General features: G+C 54.7%; 9 protein-coding genes across 9 annotated transcripts; 8 read left to right on the forward strand and 1 right to left on the reverse strand.

Moving 5' to 3' along the window:
• Positions 1 to 1,156: 1,156 nt before the first annotated feature.
• Positions 1,157 to 3,884, forward strand: ColSpa_02439 (fusarisetin A cluster transcription factor fsa6; the record flags this gene model as incomplete). Its single annotated transcript, XM_049268651.1, has 4 exons — positions 1,157 to 1,281; positions 1,418 to 2,456; positions 2,511 to 3,683; positions 3,741 to 3,884. 4 exons carry the CDS (start codon positions 1,157 to 1,159, stop codon positions 3,882 to 3,884), a joined length of 2,481 nt encoding a protein of 826 aa, XP_049124608.1.
• Positions 3,885 to 5,968: 2,084 nt separating this feature from the next.
• ColSpa_02440 (alpha-amylase 2) lies at positions 5,969 to 7,801 on the forward strand (the record flags this gene model as incomplete). Its single annotated transcript, XM_049268652.1, has 3 exons — positions 5,969 to 6,267; positions 6,416 to 6,542; positions 6,575 to 7,801. 3 exons carry the CDS (start codon positions 5,969 to 5,971, stop codon positions 7,799 to 7,801), a joined length of 1,653 nt encoding a protein of 550 aa, XP_049124609.1.
• A 578-nt stretch (positions 7,802 to 8,379) lies between these two features.
• On the reverse strand, positions 8,380 to 9,042 carry ColSpa_02441 (uncharacterized protein; the record flags this gene model as incomplete). The annotated part of the gene is made up of 1 exon (XM_049268653.1): positions 8,380 to 9,042. One exon carries the CDS (start codon positions 9,040 to 9,042, stop codon positions 8,380 to 8,382), a length of 663 nt encoding a protein of 220 aa, XP_049124610.1.
• Positions 9,043 to 13,281: 4,239 nt separating this feature from the next.
• Positions 13,282 to 13,819, forward strand: ColSpa_02442 (uncharacterized protein; the record flags this gene model as incomplete). Its single annotated transcript, XM_049268654.1, has 2 exons — positions 13,282 to 13,515; positions 13,586 to 13,819. 2 exons carry the CDS (start codon positions 13,282 to 13,284, stop codon positions 13,817 to 13,819), a joined length of 468 nt encoding a protein of 155 aa, XP_049124611.1.
• Positions 13,820 to 13,841: 22 nt separating this feature from the next.
• ColSpa_02443 (uncharacterized protein) lies at positions 13,842 to 14,153 on the forward strand (the record flags this gene model as incomplete). Its single annotated transcript, XM_049268655.1, has 1 exon — positions 13,842 to 14,153. The coding sequence occupies one exon, from the start codon at positions 13,842 to 13,844 to the stop codon at positions 14,151 to 14,153; it is 312 nt and encodes a 103-aa protein (XP_049124612.1).
• Positions 14,154 to 14,734: 581 nt separating this feature from the next.
• On the forward strand, positions 14,735 to 15,481 carry ColSpa_02444 (uncharacterized protein; the record flags this gene model as incomplete). The annotated part of the gene is made up of 3 exons (XM_049268656.1): positions 14,735 to 14,880; positions 14,911 to 15,106; positions 15,194 to 15,481. The coding sequence occupies 3 exons, from the start codon at positions 14,735 to 14,737 to the stop codon at positions 15,479 to 15,481; spliced, it is 630 nt and encodes a 209-aa protein (XP_049124613.1).
• A 1,224-nt stretch (positions 15,482 to 16,705) lies between these two features.
• On the forward strand, positions 16,706 to 17,289 carry ColSpa_02445 (chromatin modification-related protein eaf6; the record flags this gene model as incomplete). Its single annotated transcript, XM_049268657.1, has 2 exons — positions 16,706 to 17,023; positions 17,074 to 17,289. The coding sequence occupies 2 exons, from the start codon at positions 16,706 to 16,708 to the stop codon at positions 17,287 to 17,289; spliced, it is 534 nt and encodes a 177-aa protein (XP_049124614.1).
• A 1,369-nt stretch (positions 17,290 to 18,658) lies between these two features.
• Positions 18,659 to 21,018, forward strand: ColSpa_02446 (dipeptidyl-peptidase 5; the record flags this gene model as incomplete). The annotated part of the gene is made up of 6 exons (XM_049268658.1): positions 18,659 to 18,760; positions 18,864 to 19,066; positions 19,122 to 19,455; positions 19,476 to 20,484; positions 20,536 to 20,855; positions 20,908 to 21,018. The coding sequence occupies 6 exons, from the start codon at positions 18,659 to 18,661 to the stop codon at positions 21,016 to 21,018; spliced, it is 2,079 nt and encodes a 692-aa protein (XP_049124615.1).
• A 795-nt stretch (positions 21,019 to 21,813) lies between these two features.
• On the forward strand, positions 21,814 to 22,715 carry ColSpa_02447 (transcription initiation factor TFIID subunit 5; the record flags this gene model as incomplete). The annotated part of the gene is made up of 2 exons (XM_049268659.1): positions 21,814 to 22,345; positions 22,444 to 22,715. 2 exons carry the CDS (start codon positions 21,814 to 21,816, stop codon positions 22,713 to 22,715), a joined length of 804 nt encoding a protein of 267 aa, XP_049124616.1.
• Positions 22,716 to 23,701: the final 986 nt, after the last annotated feature.

The raw sequence follows: 23,701 nt of genomic DNA on the forward strand, positions 1-23,701 counted from the left end.
TGTGTCGGCTACGACTTCACCTCTCCCATCCACTTCCTTGCCCTCGTCTGCCACTTTCGCAAGTCGCGCAACCTGGTCCGCCTCAAACCTCTCACGGCGACATCCCGAGGGGAATATTGCCAATTCGTGGTTTGGTCATCGTTCCGCCCTCTTCCTTCACGCGCCAAACTTAGCACTGAGCCAAAGTACCTTTCTCAGCGGTGAGTGGTGACTTTGCATCCCGTACTCTGGGTCTCTTTTTGTCGCGGACCGATGCAACCCTTCCATCACCCGTACCACCAAAAGCTGACGCCGCCGCCGTCAAAGTGATCGCGACCTTACGAGACTTTGCCTTCTTCTCCCGCAATCCTTTCATCCTCCCCCGCGCCGGCTGCGCTATCACTTTCCGACACTTGCAACGAGCACCGCGCGGGACATCGACGCCGCCATCTATTGCGCCCGCAATCTTACCTAGTCCCTCAAGCCAGCCGTCTCTACACATCTGCCGTGCGCCTCGCGGGATTTGGCCCGACCCCCCCCCTTCACCAATCCTCGTGGTACGCGGGCCGACCGACTCGATTCGCCATTACCGAGATCGATTCGAAACTGTGGCGAACCTGCGTTCCCTGTTCCGTCGCAATATTGCAGCTACATCTGCTGCTTATCCAGACGCAAGACTATCCTGCATCGGTCACGTCCTGAGAGGCCAAGAGCTCGGCGAGAAGCAACTCGTCGCCGATACGACGTCGTCGACATCGGACGTAGTCAGAAGTCTCATTCCGCCCCTCCAACGAACTTCCAGGAGCAACGGTCTAGCAGCCCGACGCTCCTGCTATTTGCGCAACATCCGTTTGGACGGACCCTTGCTGAAGCGCGCGATAATTCCACCGACCTACAGGTTTAGGCTGCCACCCACCGGCCGTTTGTCATAGTTCCAGTGGCTACCTTTGTATCCTTTTGGGAATCTGACGGCCCTCCTGTCGAGCCTTGGATCAGGGGCCTGTCGTATAAGGATCATCTGCAGTAGCTCTCATCTCGTCTCCCAAGGCAGTGGAACTGCATCCACGTGTGTTCAGTCGGACAAGACTTTAAGTCCAAACACTCACCTTTCAATCCGTGGAAGTCGTCACCAGTCGCGGCCAAAGCGTATCTTCTTTCCACGGACTCTATTGCCACAATGACTCCCACACCACCGTCCACGACGCCCTCCTCAGGGTCGGGTCGCTCTCCTGAGGAGCAGTTCCGAGTCGTGAGGAAGAGAAACAGAGTTCCTCTCAGCTGTTACCCATGTCGGACTAGGAAGTAAGCATGAAAGCAAATCCCGCCATTACGCTTCAACTTGCTAACGCGTCTCGTAGATTGTAAGACTTCTGCGGAACACAACCTCCCCTGTGAACTAACCATGCCATAGGAAGTGCGATAGGGGTCACCCATGCAGTAACTGCGTGAAGCGTGAGGGCGGTGACACATCCTCATGTTCTTACGCGACTCCTTCCGCTCGTAAAAAGAATCAAAGTCAAGGCGCTTCGAGCCCTGATGATATGCAGAATCGTATTGACCGCTTAGAAGGCCTAGTTTTGTCTTTGATGCACGGGGGTGCCACTATTGATCCCTCTACCGCAGCAGCAGCCGCCGCAGCAACAGGCTCGTCGACCGGGAAATCGAACACCGACAGCACACCTCCGTCGGCAAAGGTAGACCTCGACGACGAAGCACAGATGCATGACGACGAGGACGACGACAGCGATCCTGATGGCGAGTTGGCGACTTCTTTGGGTGTTTTGAAAGTCGACACTGAAAAGGGCAAGTCCATGTATATCGGCCAGGAGCATTGGCACACGATCTTGAAGGATATATCAGAGGTCAAGACTTACTTCAATAACCACAAGAAAGATCTGGAGAGGAGCTACGAAAAGGTCATGATGTCAAAACCGCCCAGCGCTAGAGAGGGGCCCACGTTTCTCCTGGGAGCAACGCCCGCTAGCGAAGTCGAGCTGCGAGCAGAGCTACCGCCCAAGTCGGCCATTCTGGCCCTTTGCTCACGATACTTCAACTCGATGGACAATGCGGTGAACATCATCCACGCGCCGACATTCCAGCAACAACTTCGCGCACATTGGCAAGACCCTTCAAAAACGCCAATCATGTGGCTGGGCCTTCTGTACTCGATCTTGTGCCTCGCTATGCTGAGCTATCACAAGGTTGGGGATGAGCCGCCTGAGTGGAAAGGAAGAGCATTGGATTTGGCAGCAGAGTACCGGCTGCGGACCGTCCAATGCTTGGTTGCCGCCGATTACACGAAGCCAGTCGAGTACACAGTAGAGACTATGCTTCTCTACGTCTTTGGGGAATACTCGTCAAGGTGGGATGCCGATCTGGGCATCTGGTTGATCGTCTCGCTACTCATCAGAGTTGGGTTCCGGATGGGTTACCACCGCGATGCAAAGTGGTTCCCCACTATTACCCCTTTCCAAGCTGTAAGTCCCCCAGAGCAACATGATTCTCGAGTGTTAGCTGACGCCTTTTGCCAGGAAATGAGGAGGCGAACGTGGGCATTGGTGAGGATGGCCGATGTGTTCTTTTCACATCAGGTCGGTCTCCCATCGATGATATACGGCCACGATTGCGATACTCAGTTGCCGAATAACATCTTCGATGAGGAGTTCGGACCGGACACCAAGGTTCTGCCCCCTTCGCGGCCGAAGACGGAGCCAACTCCGATAGCGTACATGATTGCGAAATCAAGGCTGTCCACCGAGATGGGCGACATTTTACAGGCAACCAACCGGGTGGGCAGACAACTACCGTACGACGAAATTCTGCGGTTTGACGCCCGCCTTCGGGAAATCAACGATGAAATCCCGCCGCATCTCAAAGTGGCTTCCATGGAGGGCTCACACGATCCCGTCACCTTGATCGTTGCGAGGTTCAATATCAACGTCCTTTATAACAAGATCGTCTGCCTGTTGCACAAGAAGTACATTCCGCGGGCCAGACGCAACCCGCGGTATGCCTATTCACGTAGGACCGCGGTCGAGGCTGCATTGGAGACCTTGCGGCATTTGATCACCCTTGATCGGGAATCACAGCCAAATGGCAGACTCCGGTCTCTCAGGTGGTTTGTCAATTCAATAGCGACCAAGGACTTCCTCCTCTCAGCCTCGCTGGTCGCTCTTGACCTCCACTTTGATCGAGTCGCCGAGACGAGCAGTGATCGCAGAGCGTCGGAGACAGTAATGTTCTGGACGCTGGAGCAAAGGATGGAGATGATTAGGAGCCTCGAGCTTACCAAAGACATATGGGAAGGTCTCGCCGACGGGTCGATCGAGGCCTACAAGGCGTCAAAGGTCCTCGAGATCATGTTGCAGAAGATCAAGAGTCCGACCGCTGAGGAGGAGGCCTTGAAGGGTGACTTGTACCCGCCCTTCGACAGCAGCCCCGAGATGGAGTCGGAGCACAACGCTGCTATGACGTTGGGCATGCTGTCCGGTGGAATGACGCCCAATACGGCAGCTGCCATCGAGAACAGCTTGCAAGCGTCGACCAACTTTGGCGGCATGGATTTCGGGGTGTCACTACCTATGGCGGGGACGGGCATGACGCCCAACTTCCAAGGCGACCTTGGTATGAACAATGCGGGGTCACCATTCTCAATGTTTACGAACCTTGAGGCTGGCGCCGATTTCCCTGCCAATTTCGACTGGGTAAGTTCTCAGCTCCGCCAATGATATGGTAGGATTGTTTGCTGACACTGCTTCTAGAACGCCTTCGAGACGTACACTCAAAACGCGAACTGGGCCCCCGACACTGGGTTCCAGCAGGTCTATCCGGGTCAGTCCTCGCCGGAAACAGACGCCTCCGGGAACCCCTTTGGCAGAGTCAACGGCAACAACATGGCCGGCTAGTTTGACCGATTCGGGGTGCGGTGGAACGGTGATCGAGCCAGGAAGTAGATAATGTGATGACGACTACAATGACAGAATCGGGAAGGCCTGAGCGATTGGGCCATTCAGCTGGGTGAAAAGGAGAGCCGGGGAATAGACTCCCCTCCGCGTTAGCCACGGGGCTTGGTAGGATAGAAGGGTGTTTGACACTTTAGGCCATGTTGGACAAGATTACAAAATACCCTACTCCCTTTTTTTTTTTACACGTGCAAAGCTTCCCTTGCAGTTGCGGTACGATGTGACGATGTGATCCGATTTGGCACTAGAATGTCATGTCAACCGGCCCGAAGGTGATGACAGTCGCGGAGTCTCCGCGTTTCGAGGGTCACATTGGATGAACAGCGACCACGTTTGTTTGTTCGGCCGCAGAGTGACACATTTGGGCGGAATGATAGACTTGCCCAACCGGGCGTGGGGAGGGGGGAACGACCGTCCGTCCGGAGTGGTATTCGGCGTCCACGCCGGCGGTATGCAGCAGGATTCGGTCCGTCCCTTTGGGCTCGTGGTTGAAAGTCGCTGTAAGGGGGGGGTGACAGATTGGGGGCGCTTAGTGAAGACGATGTCCTGCAGAACGCACAACACTCTACAGAGTGTCACTGTCAAACCTGTCACTTTTGGGGAAATAATGCGGGGGAGCCTTGGCCTGCGCGCGCGTGGTGGGGGCAGTAAAAGGGACCTCGTGTTACCTTATTTACTGATCGATGGTTGTTCGGCACAATGGTCTTGTCCACTTGACGTTGCCGAGTCATGCGGCTGGCTGTTCCTGCGGTGCGAGGAGGTCGTCAAAGACACATGCTGCATCCGTACCGGCGTAACTGACGCTGTTTACTTCGTGTTTTCTTCCATAACTCGTCTCCTCTTGCCTGGACGGGTAAATGCTACAATGTAGACTTTCTCTACTGAACTTGGGATCGGCGGTGTCCCACCGACTTGGCGAACCACCAAGCTTCAACTTCATTTCCCGGCCGTTGCTTGAATAAAACTCTACATGCCTATCTCCCCGGTCTTCAGCAGACGTCCTAACACCGGCCCACGCAGAGAAAAAGTCGGAGTCCATCTCACCCCCGGGGCGGTGAGGGACCTAGGATGGGAACACCACTTCGCCGATAGGGCCGATCGTACCCCAGTTGATACGACCCCCTTTTTCACAGGATACGGCGGTCGGCCCCTCGCACACCGAAAATGAAAGAAGAAGGGAAAAAAAATCGACAAGCAGAGAGTGGGTCCACGGGACTTGCCCTGTTGACGAGTTGCTGGATACTCGGGGGAGCAGACATAGCTAGGTAGGACCCTGGGACCTCGCCCGCCTACGCTACATATTAAAATGTCAACTCGCGTCGCTTCCCTGGTGCCTGGTTCCTGGTTCCTGACAGTTTTGCGGGGACTCAATCGAAAAGGTTGAATAATTAGCAACCTAGTCTTTATCAAAACCAACCAACTGCATCTAACCCATTGGGAAAAAGGTCAAGACTCATCTGTACCTTGCTCTCGGGGAACGCAGCCCTTAACCCCTATCTCATCTAAACTACTCTTTTAAGCTTCGCGGGCTACTTCAGAGACCCCGGCCCCTTCGACTCCGGAACATCCAGTAACGCGCACACAAGCCACGCCTTTAGAGATCGCACTCTTTGGCCGCTCCGGGGTTCCCTGCTCGGACCAGCGTGAATAGAGCGAGGAGTTGAGAAGAGACGCTGCTGAGTTATGGACTCGACGCCTTAATCTGAAAGATACCGGCTACACCCCTAGAAACTCTATGAGAGTTGTATTTTTACGTTTACGCCTGCGGTTCTTGTTCGCGTCTAGACCCGTTATGGCAGAGGGCGCAAAGGCGACGACCAGTATATAAGTTTACGACTCGACGACGTCCCGATTCACGAAGTTCTTTCTCACGATTCCTCACGAATTCGGCTTGTTTCATACACTCTCTTTTCTGTTGTTTGTTGTTGTTGTTTTTTCCCTTCTTTTTTAGTTGTTCAGTCACTCCCTTTCTTTTTCTTTCGGTCACTCTCTCAAGACAACGGCAACGGTACGCTCGGCGCGAAACGATGAAGGCCCTCACGGCTTGGTCCTCTCTTCTAGCGGCCGCCGCCCTGCACCAGGGCGCCCGGGTCTCGGCCCTGAGCCCCGCAGAGTGGCGGTCTCAGACGATTTACCAGGTCATGACGGACCGGTTCGCGCGGACGGACGGGTCGACGACGGTGCCGTGCGACCTGGGCGAGCAGACGTACTGCGGCGGCTCGTGGAAGGGTATCGCCCAGCGGCTCGACTACATCCAGGGCCTCGGTGCGACGGCCGTGTGGATTTCGCCCTTTGTCAAGAATATCCAGGGCAATTCACTCGACGGGTGAGTTCTCCTTTTGTTCTTCCTGCGTGAGATGGGTCGAGAAGGGAGTTGTGCGGATGGGTTGTGAGAGGCTTACATTAAAAACCCACGGGATGCTTGTCGGAAAGGTTGTTGAACAAACCCAGAACCAAGACTAACAGGAACCCAGCGATTCGTACCACGGCTACTGGGCCCAGGATATCTGGTCAGTCAACCCCCGCTTCGGCACCGCCGAGGACCTCGTCGCCCTCGCCGACGCCGTGCACGCTCGCGGCATGTACCTCATGGCCGACGTAGTGACGAACCACATGGCCTGGCGCGGGCCCAGCAACACGGTCGACTTCTCCATCTACCGCCCCTTCTCCAACGCCTCGGCCTACCACCTCCCCCTTGCGTCATCGACTACAACTCCCAGGAGTCGGTTGAGAAGTGCTGGCAGGGCAGCGACGCCGTCTCACTGCCGGACCTGCGCACCGAGGACCCGCGCGTGCGGCAAGTCTTCAACGCGTGGATCAAGCGTGTCGTGCACAAGTTCAAGTTCGACGGCGTCCGCCTCGACAGCGCCAAGCACGTCGAGATGTCCTTCTGGCCGCCCTTTGAGGCCTCGGCGGGAGTGTTTGCAATCGGCGAGGTCTTCCACGGCGACCCGGTCTACGTCGCCCCTTACCAGGACGTCATGAGCGGCGTCATGAACTACCCCGTCTACTACTGGGTCACCCAGGCCTTTCAGTCGACGACGGGGAGCATCTGGAACCTCGCCAACGGCGTCAAGCAGCTCGCCGAGCTCGCCCGTGACCTGACCCTCTACGGTAGCTTCCTCGAGAACCACGACCAGGCGCGCTTCTTGCACCAGACCAGCGACCGCACCCTGCTCAAGAACGCGCTAACCTTCACCCTGCTCATGGACGGCATCCCCATCATCTACCAGGGCCTGGAGCAGGGGTTCGCGGGCGGCGACACGCCGTACAACCGCGAGGCCCTGTGGCTGGCGGGGTACGACACGCAGTCGGAGCTGTACCGGTGGGTGTCCAAGTTCGTGGCGCTGCGCTCGACGTTGGCGGCGCTCGACGGCGGGTACCTCTTTTACAACGCCCTGCCCGTCTACAACGACGACCACGTCATCGTGATGCGCAAGGGGTACGACGACGGCCAGGTCGTGAGCGTGTACTCCAACGTCGGAAGCAACCACACCTTCAGCGTGTCGCTCAACCCGGGCGAGACGGGGTTCCGGCCGTGCAAGCTAATCCTCGAGGTCGTCAAGTGCCGCCCGTACGTGACGGATGGGAACGGCGTGCTCAGGGCGCAGAGCGGGACCGGGGAGCCGCTCGTGTTTGTCCCGGCCGAGAAGGTCATGGGGACGGGTATCTGTGCTGGCGGCATAGGCAAGCCTCCTCCCCCTCCTCCCCCCTCTGCCCGTCGCAAGCCTTCTCCGACCACGAGTGCTGCGCAACACTCCACGACGCGCCTCGCTTTTGAGAGTACCGATTATAACTTAGACTTTATAGGACGTTTTAATAACATCACTTCGTCGCCTTGCCTGTCGTCCCAGCTGTAACGCGTGTGTGTGCGTGTGTGTCACCCACTGAAGAATAGCATATAGGAATCGACAAAGAAACAACTCACCAAGCATACAGTCCAACAACAAACCAACAACAACAACAAAACAACTAATCCATCGACTCGACATTCGACAGCTTAATTTCCTAAGTAGTGTGTATTTATCGTGTGTATCTGTTTCGACTTTTCTTATCCTTGCTTCGGCAACGGACCTGTACCTATGGTAGGAAAGCGACTGGGCGGTAGCTCAGGGGGAAACTTCTCTTCTTCTTGCTTCCGAAAGGTGGGGGTGTGACATGAGATTTCGAGGCTCGCGAGACATCACATACCCACCCCGCACACCCACCTTTGGGGCACGTACATGTTTTTTTGCTACTACGAATTTGAACATGGGAAAGTCAGTACATATGGGAGCTACACTCGTAGCGTTTGTCTCACTCGGCCACTGCCGTTCGGTTCTTGAAATGAAATAAAACATTCGTTATCATTTCCGTATACCCTATCCCATTATGCAACCCAAATAAACTATATGTACAGGAAGTTGAAGAAAGATGGGTACGGAGGCCAGCCTCGTACTCAAGCCATGTTGAAAGCGGCCTTGGCCCTCGTCCAGTACTCGACGCGGTCCTCCGTGCCCGAGGTGCCGATACACTCCATGTAGAGCGTGAAACCCTTGACGGTGCCGTCAGCGAGGCCGTCGCGCACACCCTGGTCACACTGGGTCGACAGGAACCAAGCAGCCGAGCCCCAGGAGTAGTCGTCGGGGAGCACGAGGTCGAGGATAGCGTTCTTCTTGTCGTCGGACAGGGTCGAGCCGTCGGTAACACCCCCGGCGATGGCGGTGGCGTTGTCCTTGAGCTCGGGGATGGCGAGGGCGTACATCAGGTTGTAGCTGGGCATCTGCATGTTGCGCGTGCCCTGGCCGGGGCGGCCGGGCGCGGGGAAGTGGTTGCGGGAGTAGCGGAAATCGCCAGTCTCGAATGCCATGAGACTGAGAACACCGGCGATCTCGCCGGGGCGGTAGATGCCATACTTTTGGAACGCCGCCGGGATGTACTGGGCTGCGTGGTTTGCGGTGGCGCACTCGTCAGGGAAGTCCGTCACGCCGGCGCATGATACTGACTTTGGCGCGACGGCCGCAATGATGTCTGTCGCGTTGTTGTTGCGGATAGTAAGGATGGGCGAGGCGAGAGCCAGGCTGGCGAGGAGGGAAACGGGAAGAAAGCCGTTGAGAATCATTTCGTTCGGTCTTGTGGAACGGTTGATGCCGTGTAAGAGGAGTGCGGGTGCTGTGGGCGACGGATGTGCGTGGTGATGATACTGATCGTGACCGTGACAGAGAGAAAGAAACGAAGGGCTTTTGTATGAGCGAAGCAAACGATGGAAACAAAAGCCAAGCCGGGCGAAGTCGACGGGTGGAAACGATCGTGGGTGGAAACGAGTGAGTGACACAGTCAGACAAAAGCGAACTGACGAGAAATCAGGCAAGGAGGAGGTGTTTGTCTTTTTTTTGACCGAAGGATGACCAGGACTAGGGAACAGCCCCCTGAACACAGCATCTTTTGACGGCTCACTAGGGCGAAGCGGTAGGGTAGCAAGGCTGGTCATGCGCATGCCAACGGTGCCATGTTGAGTCTTTAGTCGAACGCAGGAGCCAGTGCCTTGATGCCCGTCCCCCTTGATTCAGTGACGATCCTCCGTCTTGTCCGCGCGCTTGCGCCAGTTGATTTGCAGCTTTTGCCCCCCACATGGAACGACCTTGCTTTGCCGAACGGTCAAGCAAGGTAAAGTTTTTGGCAAAAATGCTAAGACTAAGACTCTCCAGGATACGGGGAGGGGGGAACAGAAGGGACGGGTGCATCCTTGGCCACAGATCATCGGCGAGGCCTCTGCGAGGTAGCCGTGGTGAAACGAAACAGGGGCCAAGCCTCTCTGTTCGTCTGTCAAAAAGATGCAGCTGCGTGCCAGCGATTGGCTGCGGGCTGCGGCTGATGGTGCGGAGCCTTGATGTTACCCCCGGCTCGGAGGGTTTGGGAGGGGCAGTTGAGGGTGCCGTCGGTGCCGGAAGGGCGGCTGAGTGCTTGACGGAGGCTGGTTGGCGTTGGTTTCCCGTCCGCAAGTTGGGTGGGCGTTCGTCGAATGCACAGACTGATGAAGCAGATTGTCGTAATCGGTGAGAACATGAATGCATTTCCAAACGCTGTGCTGATTTTCTTCGGACGTGACCGGCTGTCATCCTGTCTCTAGCCCCAGAGCCAGGGGCAAACCTGGGAAACGGTGATGAGCGGCCCGTCTACGTTGCAAATAGACTGGCGTAGAGATGATGATCCGTCTTGGTTCATGCGACTCGGACAACCAGCTTTAGGACTGGCGGGGGTGCCGTGGGCGCTTGGGGGCCCGGGTCGATGCATATTGCTACCTTGAGTTGAATGGGGCTTGGAACAGTGTTAATTTTGGGAGAGCATGACAAAGACCCAGTAGGATTATCGCCCGTATTCAGAATACTGAATATGAAAAGAGAACAAAAGAGGTAAGGAGCTTGTGCTCTGGAAATGGTGCTGAGTGAGATGCCGAGCGAAGGATCGAGTTCGATGAACTGCTCCCCCTTACCGGCCCTCTTCCAAGCCTCTTCCTTCCTTCCTTCCTTCCTCTATACTATGTAGTCACCCCCGACAAATCTTGCCTTCCAAATCCATATCTGGCGTGGAACCTGAGTTGTCGCTGCTTTACCCTAAACGTAAGGGTGATCTAGGGTGATCAAAGCCTGACCATCAAGCCCCTGATCAGGCGACAATTGCGCAGTCGCTGACACGGAGAACACATTGTGTGCCAGCGCTTGGGGGCATCCAGGCCCCCTGCCCCCGCGCCCGGTTCCAGAACCTCAGTGCGTAAAGGATGCTCACGCCGCGTCGAAGGGGACGAGAGATCGATGTGGCGCGAGGCCAGAAAACGGCATCGTCGATAGCTTCTCGCCAGCTCGTCCAGGACCCTTATCGGAATCCCACTCATGTTGTCTCCCTCTCTATTGTACTTGGAAACCTACGCGCGCGTTGTCGTCAACTTTCAGTCTGCTGCACCGTGCTGCGCTTGACCACGTGACTTAGCAAAGTTGCCTTTCGTTCTACCCTGCTTCTTGTTGGAATATTTGACGTGAGTACGATGCCTACAGACATATTCTCATTCTGACGAGAAAGACGACTCTTGTAGGAGGTGGTTGCAGTAGGCTACGGGTCAGTTCTGGGGCTCGCGACCGTTTCCGGCTCACCATTGACTTGGACTACTTGCCTAAATGCGATACTTGGCAGGGGCGATGGCTAAGCACCCACTCTAGGTAGACTGCAGATACGTATTTTCAGGGTAGCTCTTTGCTTACATTAGTGGTCAAAACCAGGGTGGGCAGTTCAGCTGGAACCGCACCTACAGGAGGGGAAGGTACCTGGCTGTTATATCCGCCCACACAGGGCAGGTACCTAGAACCTCCACAATACAACCACACATCACCACACCTTACACTGGCCATGCGAGGGTGCAATGCACAGTAGCGATGAGCTCGAGACGCTTTTTGATAGAACATATGTCAACTCCACAAACGAGACGGCATTTTCGCTCTCTGTTAGGCCTTAGAGAGCAGTGGCTCAGTCGGAGGCAGATGAGCATACATGGAACTTTTCACAAAAAAAGCAAAAAAAAAAAAAGCAAGAGTATTGAAGAGTCAATTGTGCTAGCTATCCACCACACTCAGAACGTAGTTATAGAGTGGTCGGTTCGAATGAAAATGAACTAATCTCTCCGCATGCTCGGCAAAGGCCCAAACCAGCCGAGCTGGAACGCAGGCAACTTGAGAAGACTGACCAGAGGAGTCTATTATGACACTCCGGTCGAAATCGGACTCGTCACGTTTCATGGACGACCCTCCTGTCTTCCCAAAACCACCATAACTTTCCTTGTCCGTCGACATCATAGTCTGGGCTGGTGCCATGACAAGGCAAGTATGCGGCCCTTGCGATATCTTCTTCATGCCAGTGATAAGCTCTTTTGTGGCTTTCTTGCATATCAACTTTCTCTGTTCGACTGTAAAGCTGTCCAGAACTTTGCCGACTTCACCCCAAAGGCGCGGAACATCGTCTGGATTGCGGTTGTCGACGTAAGCTGAGAGCGTCAGCTCAAGCTCAACATGCACATCAGGCTTGCCCTCGATGGAATGCAGGCTTTGGCTTTTGACAACGCTTCCAACTAATCTGGAGAAGCCACCCATGACTGAAATGAAGTCCGGGAGACTTTGCTTCTGTTCCCCTTTCTCGTTCTTGTAGTGTGTGCCATTTTTTAGCAATGCTTTTGCAGCGTCCAAGTCCGCACAAGAACGGGGGTTCAGACCGGCACGTAGGATATAGCGGATGTCTTCGAACGTCAAACAATACGTTTCGGTCGCAATTTCTCCCAGACTTTTCTCCACACCGTTTTGAACACTTTTAGCCTTGTCAAGATCTCTGATATACGGTTCCTGAATGCATGGCAAAATTAGTCTCACAATGTCCTTATATGCATTCAGTAATGCTTACCGCAGGCCTTTGGTTTTCTTGAAGGAAGATCATGGTGAAGAATGGTATGTAGTAAGCTGTAAGTAGACGTCGACAGGTATGTGGAGATAGGAATCCCTTCATCAGCGGATTTGTCGACTTTTATACCATCCACTCTTGGCTTGGGAGCTTACACGAACGCTTGACAAACAGCCTTCTTTCCACCCACAGAGGCATACCCAAGACTCTTTCGATTGTTTCTGCCTTTCACGTTCTGTAGTCCCAGCTGAGGCCAAGTATTGGAAAACTGCGGGTCGTATTTCAGCCAGCCACAATGGCTAGGATAGTAATTTCGGCCCACCACACATCCAACTCTCCAGCTGCCTTGTTGCTGGATCACACACCCATCCGCTTGGTGGCTATCGAACCTTTCCTGTGATGTGTGACCTCGGGCTTAACTGTATGCCATTGAGGTGTCGGGGTCAATTGGATTCAGCTTTCAGCTTGCTGAGTCTCGTGCAGCTGATCCATTTCCTTTTCGGAAAGCCTAGCATATCCTCGGTGATCAACTAAGTGCTGGGTCTACCTGTAAATAGTGTTGCAGCTTGCCGATCAGGCCATATGGCTGGCTGATGCCGCGCATCGGGTAAGTCGTCTTCGAAAAGGGCGATGTGATGCGGGATGTAGTATCGCGAAGATATGCCCTGAGGTGGGTAGTTATTGGCAATGAAATGTTCGAGACCATTTCGATCCGGCACCAGTTCGTCTGATGCTGACGGACATTTGGACTGTACTGTAGTCTAGAATCACCAGCTCATGAGGTCAGTCGCAATAAGAAAGCAATGCGCAAGATAAAAAGGCGCGTTCGCCCTTGCACTACGTAGAATTGAATCATTAAACACCTCGTTCTCTCATCATCATCCTTCTTCACCGTAATTCGTTTCAATTCTTCCTTTTTAAGATGGGCAATGCTATCAGTGCCTTAATCGCTCCCAATGAAGCAGCTGACGAGAATGAGAGGAAGAAGAAGGAACAACTGGAGCTAATGATGAAGCTCGCAGATGCACGACTGGACACATTCCAAGGGGAGCTGGAGAAAATGTTCCTGGACCGTGAGTCGGCGATGAAGACTAGTGTGCCAGGAAGGAGGGCATTGAGATTTGAGCGTCATGTCGCTGTTGATGCTGAAAGCACTGTGAGTTTTCATTCAAACCGACCCCTGAGTCCTTCACAAGCATCCAGTCGCTAATCTTGCAATACCCTAGCCCGGAAAAGGCGTTGAGGATGCCGTCGACTCCTTCTTCGGCGCTTCTGATACAGGGACCAAGGGCGTCCTCGACGGTTTCAAATCCGTGGTCAAGACAGGCCTTTCTGCGATTCTCGGCGACTCCTCAGCTGGCGAAAGCTATGACAAGAAGTTCTTCGTTTGTATGAAGCAGTATGATGAGCTCCTTCGACCTCTGTTACAAAGCCAACAAATGCTGATCAATGTTATCTAGCAACGCTATCATTCGTGTCGACATGTATACATACAAGTACACCTTCGGTAGCAAGGGAGTGGTCGATGTGCACAAGAACATCTTGGCCTATATCCTGTGCATCTCCGTTGTCGATCATAGGGATGTTACCCTTGACGAGCTCATCTATCTCGCTTCTGAGTTTGCTGGCGACGGTGACGTTGGACCGGGATCTGGATTCCAGCAATACTTGGAGATGATTATGAAGACCTGGAATGCTCTGAGAGCTATTGATCCTCTGCCTGTTAGCGGCAGGCCAGCTCTCGAGTACCCCGTGAACCTGCAGCTACCAGTCAGGACTACTCCTACAGCTTGAAATTGACCATTTTATCTCCCCTGTATGAGTAGCTAGTCGCACATGAATGTTCTTTCAGAATCTTTTATTCAAGCTATACTTTGTGGCCTCATTTGGTTGTCAGCACCCACTCTTCAGAGATGCTGTACTGGACGGGAAGTTCAATTTCATGGGACAGCGTCAGTTTCCTGACTCCATTTATATCCGCTTTGAGTTGACCAAGCATCAACTCAACAGAAGGCTTGTCCTGACAGCAGCCAAGCAACCATCTGGAAAATAGAAAACCATGCACTAGCTTCGGCCATCGCACCCTTGAGGCTGTGTCGGTTTCTCAGATTTTATGAAACATGTTAAAGTACTTACTGTCCATTCCATTTTGTAGTTCTGCTCAGTGACCCTCCTATTCAACGTGGAAAATGATGTGAAAATTGTTATTCAACAAGCATTCTGGATTTCGACTCCCAATGAAGAAACACACCGCTAGTCCATAGAGGGCGTTGACGAGATCGAGAGTACTGGTTGAGTATGTCACCAAGGTTATCCGTCTTTGGGTGAATTCCCACCAGCCTGGCTGCGAGAAATGGAGCCAACGTGTCCGCACAATGCCTCCCCTGGAGGACGCGATTGGCAAATACAATGATGCATGTCTGGATGAGCTTGACAGGGTCATGTTCAAGCTGAAGGACAGCAACATCAAGACGATCGTTTCTCCCCATGACTCCAACTCCCTCTTGGGTGACTATCGCGCGTAGGTTGCCTGCACTTAGGTCCCTCCCAGACACGCCACAGCCTTATTGACCTGCATCTTCAGCGATATTTATCACGACACCTTCGGCAGGGATGCCTTTTATGTAGATCAAACCGCTTTTGATGCCTACGACGCGCGTCTGTCACATATACTCAACTATCAAGGCGCACACTCTGGTCAGGTTTGGAAGGATTGGCCAGAAGCTATCATGAGCTTCAACTTGCAGGTAGGACACCAGATTTCATCGAGCTGGCAGAATGTGTACTGACCACCAAAAAATGAGCCGATGACACCTGACCCCAGAGCCTGCCAGGGGGACGACGCTCAAGGCCGGCTCTGCGGCCGTGCCACCCACCTTCGAGATGAGCTGGGTCCTGACAACCCTATCCTGGTCTCAACTGGAGGTGTGGGCGGAGACTTCTCACATGGATGTACTTTCGTCATTGCAGTCACAGAGTGTCCCGCTGTGGATGCTATCTCTGTCTACCGCTTTGCCAGCGTCCCTGGTAATTGGGACTTAGTACTGGATGGCTGGCTAGACCAGGCAAACGACAAGCTCGTCTACCTTGAGGAATGGGGGATAGATAGCTCAAACCTATGACTAGGCTATTGCGTTCCCGCTGGAGGTCGGAGCTATGAACTCTGTCGGGTTTCCAAGCATGTACTGCCAGATTTTGCCACCTGCAGTGGAAGAGTGTCCCTACAGCCCGGTTGAAGATGTTCTGCCTGTTGCATGACCATTTTGCGAGCTTCCATAGCGACGACGGCGACTCTGCCGCCTGTTCCACATTCTCGCGGCGTATGGTTCGCAGTGCTTTTCCTGTTACTCGCCCCTTCTGGTTCCTGGCTACGCGATATGCCTCCCAGCTTTGTTCGGTACGTTCCTGGCTGTAAATCCGCCTCAGGCGCTTCCTTCAGCGCATTGTACCGAGCCCTTGTTCTTCCTGCCGCGAAAGAAATCTTCGGCGCTCTTCCTTTTAGGCATGATCACTGCCCTGTTCGCAAGGCTCACGGGTTCAAGGATCAAGTGATCACCCGTCGCCGAAATCCGCAGAGAGTAAGAGCAGGAATTAGGTATTATCGGTTTGCGCAGGTAGGAAGTAGGATGAGATGGAAAACAAGCGACCGCAGCGTCTCATATACTCATGACCAGAGCCCAGCGCGCGCCCAGCGCTATTGCGAATATGATATGCGCACTTTTCGTGTCTCGTGGCTGAGCATCAGGCAGGCATTCATGTGTCAAGAGAATGAAGAGGGTCGCCAGACTCCGGGCTCGCTAGCCAATCTGCCCGCGCCTCGCCCCTGGTCGCAATCAACTGAAACCTGATCCATGGCGAAAGACGCATGAATTTAAGGCCATACAGTGTCAGTTCGTAAATGGGTGGGTGAGAGGTAATAGGTTAGCATGCAGCTCGTCGGAGGGATGGGCGAAGTTGAGGTGATCAAAGGTGATGCTCACCGAGCAAGAGCGGCGTTGCTGACTAACCCGGCCGGAGCGCGGACGTCCTGGGTTTCGTGGTAGACTACCTAAGTAGGTAGCCGCAGGTCCGCAGCCACGGTGGGGCGCCTGTCAACCTGACTAAGCACTCGGAGATCCATACGATCCGAATCAGCCAATGAGCGTCGTGCATTGCCAACGGCGACCATCTGCGCCAAAGCGTCGGTTCCTGAGCCACTAGAAGCTCCGGCGCGACAAGTCGTTCAATCTTTCCTATCGCGACCGTTCCTTGCCTCGACCGCGCCGCATCGAGTTCATCACCGACAAACTCGCCGAACACAGCATCGCCGATCCTAGATCCCGTACGCGCAGCTTTATTCCGACAACATGGGCGAAAACCAGCCAAACACCGCCAACACGGCATCGCAGCCGGCGCCTACGATGCAGATGTACAGAGAGGAACAGGCCCGTCTGAGGCAAATGCTGGACAAGAGAGCTGTTATCGCCCGGAAACTTGCCAACATCGAAGCCGACATCGAACAGAAGGAAACGGCGTACCTCGAGAGCACTCCGAACGGCAACATCATCGCGGGATTCGATAACTACATCAAGGGCACGGGCGCGGCCGCCCAGCGTCGCAAGGCTGGCGCCACGGAACAGAATCGCGTCTTCTCGCGGTCGTCCGTCTCGTATCGGCCCGGCAGTGTGCGTCATTCCATTCTTTGCTTTATGGCATAAGCTAACCTCTATCGCAGGAAGCCACGACTCCCGGCTCGACTCCCGCATCGCATGCACCCACTCCCTTGTCTACGTCCTTCAAGGACGGCTCCGGCTCCAACCATGCCACGCCAACGTCGGCGACAGCTTCGAAGTCAGGAAAGAAGAACAAGAAGCAGAACGAAGAAGATAGCGATCACGACTCCCAGGCCCCGAATAAGAAGCGCATCAACTTTGGGGCTGGGCGCAAGTGAATTAGCTCGGGCATGCCATTCGCCATTGTTTGCGGATTTGGGTAGACAGCCCGCCAAGGCATTATTTTTATAACGATTTACGACAACTTTCTGGGAGACTGTAAACATCTTCCAGGCCCAACCACGGCGATCTTGGTTTTTCAAACCAATCGGGGCTCTCGCAGGCTTCCAGTACTAGCGTTTGGTTATCGCGAGGGGATCTTTCGCCGTCAACTCACAAACTGTCGCGCGCCGCTAGGGCTACTCGCATCGTTACCTGGGGACAAAGAGCAACCGATGGAGCATCATACATGACGGCGAAGGCTAGAGGAGTTGAGGAGTTCCGGAAAACAATGATACCCGACGGAGAACTCCATAATGTTCTCCTTCCCAATTTGATGATCTGACAACATGGTCTCCCTTCTTGACTCGTCTTCGCTGAGATGTAATTAGTCTTGGGTCCAAAGGAAGGAGGGCATGCAACACAATACGGCCAGAAACGTACGTGTGACCCAGACTACGGTAACTTGCGGGCACTTCTGTAACGAGACGCTGCAAAAGTTCCTAGTGGAGACGAACTTTTGCGTTCCTAGGCCTGTCATACATACCACTACGCAGAGAGCAAAATCTGCCCACGCATTGGTCGACAGGTTTTCCGGCGTAAAAAGTTTTCCCGGTCAATCAAAGCTGTAAATGACAAGAGGCCTCTTTCGAGGTGTCTCGGCAGTGTCGTGAACTAAGGTAGGTACAATGAGGTTCACTACGATAATAACTGCGGAGGAATCGTGTTAGGATAGGCCCCATGATTGATCGCCAACATGAACTTCTTTCAAGGCCCTTGGGATTATTCCACTGGATATTGATCCGTCCGAGTAACGTGAGGAAAAGTCAAAAGACCCCTCGTTACACACATCTCAATTCGGCAGGTCCCTTGCATGATGCAGCATTTACCCCTCTGCTGCCGTTTGACGAAGCTTCTTCTCAAGGTGCTAGGCGTCGGCTATCTGATTCCCCAGCTCCCAACCGGCCTGCTGCACCAATTGGTTCGGAGACGACGGGGACGAGCTACAGTGAGGGGGCTTGAGGGGGCCTGAGGGGGCCTGAGCCTGTCCAACGTCTGAGCATCAAGTGAGAACCTTGTCGGCACCGTGCAGTCGCCTCGAACAGCCGTAGCTAACCTGTTCGTAGCTAGTGCGGGGCTCTTCAACCGAGCTGCAACCCAGACGGGCGATCCCCCGTTGTCATGTCGCAGTTTTGGGGATTGCTGTTGACCGACCGACATACATCTACGGCAGCATTCTCTCCCAACCGTTTCTTACTTTCAACTTCTCCCCATTGATAGCTGTATAATCGAGTTCAAAGTGTCGCATACTTGCCTCAGTTCCTCATGATGACGATTCAAGCTTCCAAGTTCACCCCAGAGGTCCTGCTCTCTGCCCCGCGCAGGTCCCCTGGCATTCCTAACCCCACCGGCACCAAGGTGCTGTATACTGTGAGTTACCTGTCTGCACTCTCGAGCTTTACCGGTCTTTGGGTCTCTTTCTACGACCAAGTGAAGATCAATGGAAGCTGTGAGCACGCATTGACCAAGCCAGGTTTCGACCTACTCCTTCGACTCCCACAGCAAAACATCCCAAACTCGTGTTCTCGATGTCGAGAGCGGCCACTCCACCCTTCTCTATGAAGAGGCAAGCTACAGCGACGCAACATGGATTTCAGACCGGGAGATTCTTCTCTTGAGGAGCGGCGACGAGGGAACCACCAGCCTGTTGTTGGGAGACGTCACTAGGCCGTCCACGTAGGCCCTTCCCCTGACCTGCAATCGCAGTCCATTGTTGACGAGTGAACGACAGAGTAACCCGGGTTGGTCATTTCGAAGGCAGCCTCTCTAGCCTCAAAGCCAAGCGACTGTCGGACAATGAGGTCGCCATCGCCGTCTGTGTCTTGACAACTCCTGACGGCGCCATGTACAACCCCGCCGCCGAGAAGAAGCAACACACGACGGGGAAGATCTACTCGAGCTTGTTTGTCAGACACTGGGACGCTTGGGTTTCTGAAAATCAGAACTCCATCTGGTATGGTCTTCTCAAGCAGGACGATAAGACGTATAAGCTGGAGGATCCGGGCTTGGTCAATGCTCTCAAGGGCTCGAAGCTACAGTCCCCGGTTCCCCCTTTGGTGGCGCAGGTGATTTCGACCTCAGCAAGAATGGCATTGTGTTTATTGCGCGGGACCCCGAAGTATCCCCTGCGATCTACACGAAAACCGACCTCTACTTCATTCCTCTAAAGTCTTTCGCGGAGACGAAACCGCCAGTGCCGCAGATTGTCAAGACAAGCAAGCTGCGTGGGTACTCGGCATCACCCGTATTCTCCAGGGACGGAAAGAAAGTTGCCTTCACCCGGATGAAGAGCGATCAATACGAGACGGATAAGCCGAGGTTGATGCTCGTCCCAGACGTTTTCGATCTTGCAAGTGTACAGGAGTTTTACCAGACAGAGGACGGTGCTGGCGGATGGGACGCGCGACCCGAATGGATCACTTGGAGCAAGGACGATTCGGAGCTCTACGTGTCTGCCGAAGAGCACGGCCGTGCGAAGCTTTGGAAGCTGCCCTCGACACCGCACGAGGCGAAAGGTTTGCCAGCAGCGATCTACGAGGAGGGCTCTGTCATTGAGGCTAAGCTGTTGGGAGACGACGGCGAGAGGCTCTTCATCAGTACATCATCTCGAGTCGAGAACTCGGCTTACTCGGTCCTGGACCCGGTCAGCAAGAAGACCGATCTTGTCTCGTCGAGCTCGAAGCATGGCAAGTCTTTCGGCCTGTCCAAGTCACAGTGTGACGAGTTCTGGTTCAAGGGAGCAGAGGGATACGATGTACACGCTCTGGTGGTGAAACCATCAAACTTTGACGAGAACAAGAAGTACCCCCTTGCTTTTCTCATCCACGGAGGACCGCAGGCTGCGTGGATGGACAGCTGGAGCACGCGGTGGAACCCAGCCATCTTCGCGGAGCAGGGCTACATCGCGGTCATGCCCAACCCGACGGGAAGCACTGGTTACGGACAGCAGCACACCGATAACATCCAGAACGAATGGGGTGGCCGCCCGTACGTCGACTTGGTAAAGTGTTTTGACCACATTGAGAAAAACATTCCCTACATTGACTCGGGCAACGCCGTCGCTCTGGGCGCTTCCTACGGAGGCTACATGATCAGTAAGTTGATACTTCGTCCAGATTGCCGTTGTTAAAGCTAACACCAAGTAGACTGGATCCAGGGCCACGAGCTCGGAAGAAAGTTCAGGGCGTTGGTGTGCCACGACGGCGTTTTCTCAACACTTAACCAATGGTCTACTGAAGAGCTCTTCTTCCCTCTCCACGACTTCGGCGGCCCTCTATGGGAGAACCGTGAGGGCTACGAGAAGTGGGACCCTGCCCACCATCTTGACCAGTGGTCGACGCCTCAGTTGGTCATCCACAACGAGCTGGATTATAGGTTGCCCATTTCCGAGGGTCTGGCAATGTTTAACGTGCTGCAAGCTCGCGGCGTGCCCAGCAAGCTGTTGATGTTCCCAGATGAGAACCACGTAAGTGCTGAACATCATGAGGCTTCTATAGCAGATGCTGACATATTCGTAGTGGGTGTTGAAGCCTGAGAACTCGCTTGTCTGGCACAGAGAGGTTCTGGGCTGGATCAACAAGTACACGGGTATTGAAAAGTCTGAAGAACTAGCCGTCAGGCAAAACTAAGGCTGGCAGGTGTGGGCTGGTGACCGCTAGCAAATCCAGTTACATTGCTGTGTAAGGAGACGACTCTCTGAATATTCGCATTTTCTTTTAATGGTCGGAGATTAAAGGACATTATCGGCATGTAGGAAAGGTGCCTGATCCTGGATTGCAGGTGTAAAAGTTGAACATTATTGTCCAATAATATGAACGCTTTACCTTACGACGAAAGTAATAGTAACGAAGTGGAAGGAGAGATTAGGGACACTGCGGCAGGTGCAACGGTGATTGTTCAATGGCGGGTACCATTACAGTATCTGCACTGTCCAAACAGCTCTCCCCAGCGGTGCTTCCACACTAGTACCTGGTAACTGGAGCTTTTGCCTCACCTTTCGGTTCTGTTCTCTTCTGGTCCGAGCTCCCTCCATCTCGACAAGGCTGAAATTTCGCGGGCTTGCACCTCGTTCACCTCTCCCTCGTGCGACGACCGATTTGTTTGCGACGACCAGCGCGGTAAAGGCGTGATACGACCCTATACATACTTCAAGGCTCTTGCGATTCAAGAAACGCGCGTCGCAGCACGATGCGAAGCTCTCCGAACCAACAACATAACCGAAGGTGACAGACGGAATCGCATCCACGAGCCCAGCCACAGCACCCGCGATTTCCCTCTCGAACCGCTCTCCTTTTCTCTCGACTCCACGTGGGGTAGATACTATACGCGTTACGCGAAACGACAGCCGAATACCGCTATCGCCAACAGAGAACAAGAATAAAACAGAAACAAAAAAATACAAGCCACAAATACATTAATACACAATGACGCCCCCGCCGCTCCTCTTCCACGCCCTCCTGCGGCCTGCGGTCCTGCAGATCCTGCGCGCAACGGGCTACCACGCGGCGCGGCCCGTGGTCCTCGACGCCGTGACGGAGCTCGCGGCGCGGTACATGTACGCGCTGTGTCAGGCGACGGCGCGGCACGCCGCTGACAACAACCCGGAGGGCGAGGCGCCCGGCATCGTCGACGTGCGCATGGCGCTGCAAGAGCTTGGTGCCGTGCCGCCGGACGACGTGCTCGCTGAGGGCAGGGGTACGATCCTGGGCGAGATCCTGGACTCTGTCGACGGAGGCGCCGAGGGAGGCGCAGGAGCAGCAGCAGGGGAAGAGCCCGACGCCGAGGGGGACCTTGCGATGACGACAGCGCTGGCCGAGGTCGCGCGGGAGCGGGAGAGGGTTGAGGATACGAGGGGCGTGGAGGAGTTTATCAAGTGGTTCTCCGGGCCGCGGAACAAAACAATTCGGGAGGCGGCGGTGGGTGACGGGGAGTTGGAGTTGGGCGATTACTTGAACGGTTCGTTGCTCCCTTCCTCTCTTGTCCGGAGCTGCGCATAAGACTGGAGCTAGGAGACTTACGACGCAAGAGAAAAGCTAACATCTGCGCCCTCACAGTCCTTAAGAAGAAACACAGCAAGACGGGCGAAGACTCCAAGTACCACGGCACGATCATCGGCAAGGGCAACGACGTCGGCGAGGTCCAGGTCGAGGGCGGCGACCTGCCGAGCATCCACACGTGGCGAACCAAGATGCAAGGACCCCCGCCGGGCAGCGCGCCCTCGGCGACGTCGCCGCGGATCAAGGAAGAATCGAGGCCGCCGAGTTCCGGGCTGAGCTCCGTGGGCGACAGGCTGGGCGACGACCGGGACGGCATGGACTTGTCGTAGGGGACGAGGCGGCGGACCGGGCGGCGCAGCGGCAGCAGCGCGACATTGAGCGGGAACAAGGACCCCGTTCGTGGGGTCAGGGGCGGCAGCCGCTCGAGGGTGGCGAAGAAGGGTTTCGGTGTTTTCAAGGCATAGCGCGGCGTTCTCGGGGGGTAGGGAAACAAAATCAGCACATCACAAAAAGCACTCGGTCCTCGAGGCCGTATTGGCGGTATGGATAGGCAGGTCTCACGAGGGCATGATGCTTTTCTGCTCGTGGTCTGAGCCTGCGTGGCTCGTTGGCTGGACTTTATTGCATAGAAAATTCGACTATGCCAAAAACATAACATTCTGACTCTTTCATTCTGTACCATGACTGAGAAGGCCATCATCTGTGCGTCCTGGATGTGGTGTGCCCCTTTCTACAACGTTGAAGCGTTAATCATGCAAAATTGACCTCTCTTGAATAGACCCCCACCCTTCCCTCGTTTCGATCTATCGATGAACCTCGGTGACGCGGTCGAGATTGAAGGCGGCGCTGATGAGGGCGAGGTGGCTGAAGGCCTGGGGCGTGTTGCCGAGCTGCTCGCCGCTGCGTGCAATCTCCTCGGAGAACATGGACAGGTGGTTGGAGAAGCTGAGCATGTTCTCAAAGAGGTTGACGGCGCGGACGAGGTACTTTGGCTCGTAGGCGGAGGCGCGCGTCATGGCCTCTACGAGCCAAAAGGTGCACATGCTGAAGGCGCCCTCTCTTCCGCCGACGCCTGGGGATGGAAGCGTGTCAGCTGTTGTGTGTTATCATGGGAGAGCATGCGGGGATGCATGTGTGTTTGTGGGACACTGAAGAGAAAGGGGGAGACGTACCGTCCTCTGTGAGCTCCGTGTCGTAGCGATAGACCAGACCGGTGCTGGTGAGGCCGCCCTTTTCGGGGGGCAGGAGGATGCGGTCCATGGTGTTGAGGAAGCGGGGATCGTTGGGGGCAATGAAGAAGACGAGCGGAGCGATG

This window comes from Colletotrichum spaethianum (assembly GCF_022836535.1).
Source record: "Colletotrichum spaethianum MAFF 239500 DNA, contig04, whole genome shotgun sequence".
Classification (NCBI taxonomy): Eukaryota; Fungi; Ascomycota; class Sordariomycetes; order Glomerellales; family Glomerellaceae; genus Colletotrichum; species Colletotrichum spaethianum.